General features: G+C 46.0%; 1 protein-coding gene across 1 annotated transcript; it reads left to right on the forward strand.

Moving 5' to 3' along the window:
- Positions 1 to 5,810: 5,810 nt before the first annotated feature.
- LOC101115172 (carbonyl reductase [NADPH] 1-like) lies at positions 5,811 to 7,898 on the forward strand. Its single transcript, XM_004003399.5, has 3 exons — positions 5,811 to 6,241; positions 6,917 to 7,024; positions 7,222 to 7,898. Exons 1-3 carry the CDS (start codon positions 5,953 to 5,955, stop codon positions 7,683 to 7,685), a joined length of 861 nt encoding a protein of 286 aa, XP_004003448.2. The 5' UTR covers positions 5,811 to 5,952; the 3' UTR covers positions 7,686 to 7,898.
- Positions 7,899 to 8,432: the final 534 nt, after the last annotated feature.

Raw genomic sequence — 8,432 nt, forward strand, 5'->3', positions numbered from 1 at the left:
TTTGATCCCTGGGACAGGAAGATCCCCTGGAGAAGGGCATGGCAACTCACTCCAGTATTCTTGCCTGGAGAATCTCATGGACAAAGGAGCCTGGCAGGTCACACAGAGTTGGACATTACTGAAGCGACTTAACACACACATGCACAGCATAAACTGCTCCACCGACTGATCTTGATCCAAGTTAATTCAGGCTCTTTTGAAGGGCTAACGCTAACTTTTTGTGGTCTGTTCTGAACCAAAAAGGGCTCTCATCCTTAACTTTCTCTAGCCACCTTACTGATGCAAATGATTTAGTCAAAGCTACCAGTCTCTTCCTAATTGCTTTTTAGCACAGCTTTCACATTCTTTGTTTTTTCACTCAAACAAGGAAGAAAATGAGCATTGGACAAAAAGTACAGTGGTACAGTATAAGAGTATGAAGCCATTTATGTACATTTTAAGTGAATATAAAAATAATATCATTAAGTGTTCAGAAATAAAAGTAATGGTTTAGGTTTCATCACCCTCCCACCCCTCTTCCTAATCTTCTCCTCCCTTTCCTCATGAATAGACCCAGTTTTTGATATCATAGCTGTGTTCTTCAGTCACTCAGTCCTGTCCGACTCTCTGTGACTCCATGAACTGCAGCACATCAGCCTTCTCTGTCCTTCACCATCTCCCGGAGTCTGCTGAAACTCATGTCCATTGAGTCCGTGATGCCATCCAACCATCTCATTTTCTGTCGTCCCCTCCTGATATCATAGTGGTCCCTGCTTTTTTAAATTCTGAGCTGTCAGCCATTAGCCAAGCTGTAACAGGACAATGTTCAACATCTAAGTTACTTCTAGTTTTTGGAAATTATTAACAGAGCTGCTATAAACATCTCTGCATGGGTTTTCATGTAACAATAAAATTTCTTTAATCTAAGGTAGATATCCTAAATGTCCATTTTTTCAACTCCGTTTGTTAAAAGGACTTTTTAAAATAAAATTGACCACAAAATGATGGGCAACTGATAATTTACAGAGGTGTGCCTCTCTCTTGATTGTGTACCACGTCAAGATTATTCTAGCATCATAATAATTCTTGAATATTTCTCTTTTCCAAAAGTATTTTGGCTATTCTAGTTCTTTTGCAATTGCACATAACTTTTCAAATGTTAGTCTGGATGTACACAAAAAAATCGTCCTGAGATTTTGATTGAAATTGCATTAAATCATACAGCAATATGAGAACAATTGACATTTTACCTGAGTCTGTCAACTCATGAATGCACCGTGTCCCTCCATTTCGGTCTTTCTTTGTAGCACCATCCAGGGGATGCTCCAGGCAAGAATACTAAAGTGGGTTGCCATGTCCTCCTCCAGAGGATCTTCCCCACTCATGGATGGAACCCGAGACTCTAATGTCTCCTGCTTTGGCAGGTGGGGTCTTTGCCACTAGAGCCACCTGGGAAGCCCCCACACTCTGATTCAAAGAAATCACATCCTTTTGGAGGAACTTTGGACCTCTTGGTTTTTATGTCCTATCTTTTCCCCTTTCTTGTGCTAAATCTCTAAGCCACAGGTCTGAAGGTGGGGGCAGGGATGGTGACACGTCTGAAAGGTTGCTGCTGCGAGCCATGAGTTATGTCTGGATTCGTGACCTCCCCAGGAGAGGATTTCAATTCAGGTCAGAGATGAGGCTTGACACATGGAGCTTCTTATGTAGCAAAGTCTTACTGAACTATAATAGAGATAGCGCAAGCTTCTGACATAGACTCAGAAGGGGACAGAAAGAGTGCTTTCTTGCTAGTTTTTCGCAAGGTGTTTTGTCTCTTAGCAAGCTATTAATCAGATAGGAGAGATACCTCAAGGCTGCAGGAGTTTCACCAGGCCCCTAACACACCGTATGCACTTTTGAGATAGCGTGGCGAGAGGTGCGTCATCCACCCACCCCCCACCGCCTCCCCCCACCGGCAACAGGCGGCACCATTTGAAGAAAGGCAAATTCCAAAGGAAATACATAGTTTCATTGACACAGCCTAAGAAAAACATTTCCATAAGAAAAACCCCTTGGTTACCTCAAGGCAGAACCACCTGTCCTCAGCACAGAATTGAAAGATGCCTCTTTTAATTTTCTGTAGAGAAGGAAAAAAAGTCTGCCACTTGCAGTTTGTTTCCTCTTACCACCTGGGGACTCCTGGCCTTTCTACCTGTTCAGATCAGTCTCTCAGTCGTGTCCGACTCTGCCACCCCATGGAGTGCAGCACGCCAGGCCTCCCTGTCCATCACCAACTCCCAGAGTTTACTCAAACTCACATCCATTAAGTCAGTGATGCCATCCAACCATCTCATCCTCTGGCGTTCCCTTCTCCTCCTGCCCGCAATCTTTCCCAGCATCAGGGTCTTTTCTAATGAGTCAGTTCGTCGCGTCAAATGGCCAAAGTATTGGAGTTTCAGGTTCAACATCAGTCCTACCAATAGGATGGACTGGTTGGATCTCCTTGCAGTTCAAGAGACTCTCAAGAGTCTTCTCCAACAACACAGTTCAAAAGCATCAATTCTTCTGTGCTCAGCTTTCTTTATAGTCCAACTCTCACATCCATACATGACTATCAGAAAAACCATAACCTTGACTAGACGGACCTTTGTTGGCAAAGTAATGTCTCTGCTTTTGAATATTCTGTGTAGGTTGGTCATAACTTTTCTTCCAAAGAGTAAGCGTCTTTTAGTTTCATGGCTGCAGTCACCATCTGCAGTGATTTTGGAGCCCAAGAAAATAAAGTCTGCCAGTGTTTCCTCAGTGGGGCTTCCCTCATAGCTCACTTGGTAAATCATCTGCCTGCAATGCAGGAGACCTGGGTTCAATTCCTGTGTTGAGAAGATCCCCTGGAGAAGGAAATGGCAACCCACTCCAGTATTCTTGCCTGGAGAATCCCCTGGAAAGAAGAACCTGACAGGCTACAGTCCATGGGATCCCAAGAGTCTGACACGACTTAGTGACTGAACCACTACTGTTTCCACTGTTTCTCCATCTATTTGCCATGAAGTGATGGGACCGGATGCCATGATCTTAATTTTCTGAATGTTGAGCTTTAAGCCAACTTTTTCACTCTCCTCTTTCACTTTCATCAAGAGGCTCTTTCTTCTTCACTTTCTGCCATAAGGGTGGTATCATCTGCATATCTGAGGTTATTGATATTTCTTCTGACATCCTTGATTCCAGCTTGTTCTTCATCCAGCCCAGGATTTCTTATGATATACTCTGCATAGAAATTAAATACAAAGGGTAACAATATATAGTCTTGATATACTCCTTTTCCTATTTAGAACCAGTCTGTTTTTCCATGTCCAGTTCTAACTGCTGCTTCCTGACCTGCATACAGATTTCTCAAGAGGCAGGTCAGGTGGTCTGGTATTCCCATCTCTTTCAGAATTTTCCAGTTTGTTGTGATCCACACAGTCAAAGGCTTTGGCATAGTCAATAAAGCAGAAATATATTTTTTCTGAAACTCTCTTGTTTTTTGATGATCCAGCAGATGTTGGCAATTTGATCTCTGGTTCCTCTGCCTTTTCTAAAACCAGCTTGAACATCTGGCAGGGTTCACATACTGTTGAAGCCTGGCTTGGATAATTTTGAGCATTTCTTTGCTAGCATGTGAGATAAGTGCAATTGTGTGGTAGTTTGAACATTTGGCATTGCCTTTCTTTGGGACTGAAATGAAAACGGACCTTTTCCAGTCCTGTGGCCACTGCTGAGTTTTCCAAATGTGCTGGCATATTGAGTGCAGCACTTTCACAGCATCATCTTTCAGGATTTGAAATAGCTCCACTGGAATTCCATCACTTCCACTAGCTTCATTCCTAGTGATTATTCTTAAGGCCCACTTGACTTCACATTCCAGAATGTCTGGCTCTAGGTGAGTGATTACACCATCGTGATTATCTGAGTAGTGAAGATCTTTTTTGTACGGTTCTTTTGTGTGTTCTTGCCACCTCTTCTTAATATCTTCTGCTTCTGCTAGGTCCATACCATTTCTTTCCTTTATAATTACCCTCCTACCTGTTACCCTCTCACTTTTCTTTCAATGACACTCCTATGTTAGGAGCTGGGAGAGGGGGCTGTAGCCCCTGGTCTTCCCAGCATGTTACTTCCCTTTGCATGCTATTTCTGCCTCACAAACAAGGGCAGTCTAGGCTCCAGCATTCTCAGGATGCCCAGCCTTGGTCCCACAAGTGAGGGCTGGGTTGGAGAAGGAAGTCCTAACCTCCGAGATACACTTGCCAGGAACTGAACCTCAGCAGCAGGTAGCTGAGGAACAGGATGAGAAACACTGATGTCATCTGCCTGGTGGGAAGATACCACAGCCCCTGGGCAGGGAGGGAGGGAGCCCTGCGTCTCAGATGCATCATCCCAGAGTGAAGTTTCCGTTGTTATGGTCAGAAAGGAGGTAAGGAAGGAGCAGTCATGGTTGAAATAGATTATTTCTGTTCTCACCTGAGTTATTGGAGAGTCTGGAAAAAAAATGTTTCTTCACTTGCTGCACACATTCGGGACCATTTCCAGAGATTTTAAATAGTTCAGTTTTGAAAATAATTTTCACAAGTCATGCTGGGTAATAGGTTCACAGACTTCTTCCTCTGGTCATGACTTACTTATTGAGTTTGAGTGAAATAGTTCATTCCTGTAATTTCTAAAATAATTAGATATAGCTTAATTTTTAAAAACATTAGAAGTATCATGTTACTTATAATAATAAAACAGATAAAACTCATTGAGGAACCCCTTCCCAAGTACATTCCCTTCCTTCCCTAATGTCCTCTTTCAAGAGGTCCGTCCTGTCCCCAGTAGGGATTCATCCTTCTCGTGCTCGCCTTTCTGTGCACTGATTTGTGTTGTATTTTAGGCAGAGTGGTGAATGTATCCAGCTCTGTCAGTGTCAGCTCTCTAAAGAAATGCAGCCCTGAACTGCAGCAGAAGTTTCAAAGTGAGACCATCACAGAGGAGGAGCTGGTGGGGCTCATGAACAAGTTTGTGGAAGACACAAAGAATGGGGTGCACAGGAAGGAGGGCGCGCCCGATAATATAAACGGAGTGAGGAAAATCGGCGTCACGGTCCTGTCCGGAATTCAAGCCAGGAAACTGAGTGGGTGGACAGAGAGGAAGAGAGAAAATCCTCCTGAATGCCTGCTGCCCAGGGTGGGTGAGAACTGACAAGGGTGGAGGCAGTCACAAAGCCTTAAGAGCCCCAAAAGAAGGAGCAGAGACCCCTTGGCTCTTTTGCCCTCGGATGCCGAGGGGCTCCAGTCAGTTCGTTTTCGAGAGAAGAGTTGTGTGTGCGCTCACTCACAGCTGTACCCATGGGTCTGATTATGTTCCTATCCCAGGTTTGCCAATCAGACTTTTACACCTTCGCAAATATCCCTACACGGACAAAAGAAAGAAAAAAGAATCAAAAGTATCCCCATCAGGTTCCCACTGGGAGGTGGCTGCTAATTTTGTGAAGAGTTTTTGCCGCCTTGCGGATGGTAGCACAGGAGGCTTCTCTGTCCGTGGGATTCCGCAGGCAAGAACACTGGATGGGTAGCCACTCCCCTCTCCAGGGGCTCTTCGGAAGCCAGGGATCAAAGCCGGGTCTCCAGCACTGCAGGCAGATCTTTACCTTTTGAGCCACCAGGGAAGCCCTATGCTCCAACATAGAATAAAAATTTTAAAGAAAAAAACAGGGCTGTGCCCTGGCTTAACTGAGAATACAGTAAGCGCGGAAAGAGGTGGAGCCAGGAGTGGTGTTGAGCAACCTTACGTAACATTTGATCCCTCCTTAAGAGGATAGAAGGCAGGGCCTCCTCCTTCTTAACTAGTCACTGCACTGGATCCTAGGACACAGTTCTTTGCCTTCTGGACTGTGACGGGTCTCCACGTCCCACGCCGCGCCACTCCGTCGGTCTCCAGCCTTGTCAGCTCTACTCCAAAGGGCCCTGCACACCGGCCATGTCGTCCTCCACCCGCATAGCGCTGGTCACTGGGGCCAACAAGGGCCTTGGCTTTGCCATCGTGCGTGACCTGTGTCGGCGGTTCCCGGGGGACGTGGTGCTCACAGCGCGGGACGAGGCGCGGGGTCGGGCGGCCGTGCAGCAGCTGCAGGCCGAGGGCCTGAGCCCCCGTTTCCACCAGTTGGACATCACCGACCTGCAGAGCATCCGCGCCGTGCGCGACTTCCTGCTCAAGGAGTACGGGGGCCTCGACGTGCTGGTCAACAACGCGGCCATCGCCTTCGCGCGTGAGTGGGAGCTGGCGGGGATACAGCCACTGTGGAGAAAGCCAGACCGGGCGGGGCGGGGCCACTGCCTGAACCTCCGCTGTGGGATCTGGAACCCCCTCCCTAGGCTGGAGGTCACAGGGAGAGCAGGTCCTCCGAGATTACAAGCTTTTCCAGCAAGAAGGCTTTGCAATAGCTTTGGTATCAGTGTTAAGGACAATGCCCGGGATTTTTGCAGTATTGATTTCGTTGAACTTTGGACCAGTTTGGTAAATCTTTAACTTGCTTTGAAACCAATAAATAGTTGTAAAGAGGGGTACAGTGAGAGATTGTGTGAGCTGTCTTCATTCAGTCTCCCCTGATGATGCCATCTTACATAAATACACAGCATTATCAAACTGTAACCGGCTTCTTCCCTGGAGAAGGAAATGGCAACCCACTCCAGTATTCTTACCTGGAAAATCCCATGGGCAGAGGAGCCTGGAGGGCTGCAGTTCATGGGGTCCCTAGGAGTCAGACGGGACTGAGCACACATCAAACCGCAAAATTCCCACTGGCACAATACTGTTCACTAACTCCACCCACCTCTTAGACTAAAACAGATTTCACAGGAAAAAATACTGTATCAAGTAAGCATTTTTACCGTATGGCTTATATTTATTAATCCTGTTTTGTTTTGTTTTTCTGCTCTGAAAGTTAGTGATCCCACGCCAACTCCAATTAAGGCAGAAGTGACCATGAAAACAAATTTTTTTGGGACCCGGGATATATGCACAGAACTCCTGCCTCTAATGAAACCCCAAGGTGAGTCTGACTGAGTCCGAACTGCAGTGTTTCTGACAAGATCTAGGCTCACCTGCCTCTAATCCCCAGACCCTCTACGTCCCATAGGAAACTGGTAACTGGCTCTCCAGTGGGAATCGAGTCCAACATCTCAGCAAATTGGGTATTCATTATTCTCATACATACCTTCCCAAGTAATGGTTTGTGTTGCATTTTAGGCAGAGTGGTGAACATGTCTAGTGGATGGGGCTTCAAAGCTCTTGAAAGCTGCAGCCCTGAACTGCAGCAGAAATTGAGAAGTGAGACCATCACGGAGGAGGAGCTGGTGGGGCTCATGAACAAGTTCGTGGAAGACACAAAGAACGGGGTGCACAGGAAGGAGGGCTGGCCGGATAATAATATTTATGGAGTGGCGAAAATTGGCATCACAGCCCTGTCCAGAATCCAAGCCAGGAAACTGAGTGAGCAGAGAGGAGGAGACAAGATCCTCCTGAATGCCTGCTGCCCAGGGTGGGTGAGAACCGACATGGGGGGATCCAAAGCCCCCAAAAGCCTAGAAGAAGGAATAGAGACCCCCGTGTACTTGGCCCTTCTGCCCTCGGATGCCGAGGGGCCCCATGGACAGTTTGTCCATGAGAAAAAAGTTGCAAAATGGCAATTCATGCCTGAGTTCTACCCATAGGCCCCACTTGCTTACCTGTCCTGATTAGACTAAGAAAACACAGTGTTCAAAATATCTCCTCATTAAAAAAATCAAGCATGCCTACCTCTATGTAAATTTCAAAGCCACTTTGAAATGGCTACTGTTCTGTGAGATCTTTTGTGATTTCTTATGTGATCCCAGGGAATAAAAGAAGAATGGATGACAAATAATCAATAAACATTAATAGCTGAATACATGGTTCTTTATCAATGTCTGTTTGTTCCAACTGATTATATGCCGAACCAGCTCAGAAGTCTAATAGACCAAAATGTAGGTCAAGGAAAGTGAGAGTACTACTTGGGGAAAGAATTCTCATCAATAGGGCCAGATGGGAAATACTGTTAGTTTTCGGGTTCAAGTGGTCTCTGTGAGAACTGTTCACCTCCCCTCTTTTACCAAGAAAGTAGCCAGAGACAATATATAAGCCGATGAGCATGGCCACATTGGGTCTGCCAGCTTTAGCTGACCAGCCTCTAGGATGACATGGACCACACCATGAGGGCAAAACCTCTGCTCTGGTGCCTGTAAACACCAAACTCACTGGGAAAAAAACAATTTTACATGTGAAATGTGAGGGGGTGCTGGTATGAAAGATAACATCCTACAAGAATCTGAGACAATGGGGAAATTGAGAACGGGTGGGCATGAGTGGGTATGAGAGATCACTGTCAAATCTCTTCAGGATGAATGTGTCATTTTTGTGGGATGAGGTGTCAGGAAGTCTGC

This window comes from Ovis aries, chromosome 1 (assembly GCF_016772045.2).
Source record: "Ovis aries strain OAR_USU_Benz2616 breed Rambouillet chromosome 1, ARS-UI_Ramb_v3.0, whole genome shotgun sequence".
NCBI lineage: Eukaryota > Metazoa > Chordata > Mammalia > Artiodactyla > Bovidae > Ovis > Ovis aries.

Coding starts and splice junctions, on each gene's coding strand:
- LOC101115172 (XM_004003399.5), top strand. CDS start 5,953: ATGTCGTCCTCCACCCGCATAGCGCTGGTCACTGGGGCCAACAAGGGC. Junction 6,242..6,916: donor CGCGGCCATCGCCTTCGCGC/GTGAGTGGGAGC, acceptor CTGCTCTGAAAG/TTAGTGATCCCACGCCAACT. Junction 7,025..7,221: donor GCCTCTAATGAAACCCCAAG/GTGAGTCTGACT, acceptor GTTGCATTTTAG/GCAGAGTGGTGAACATGTCT.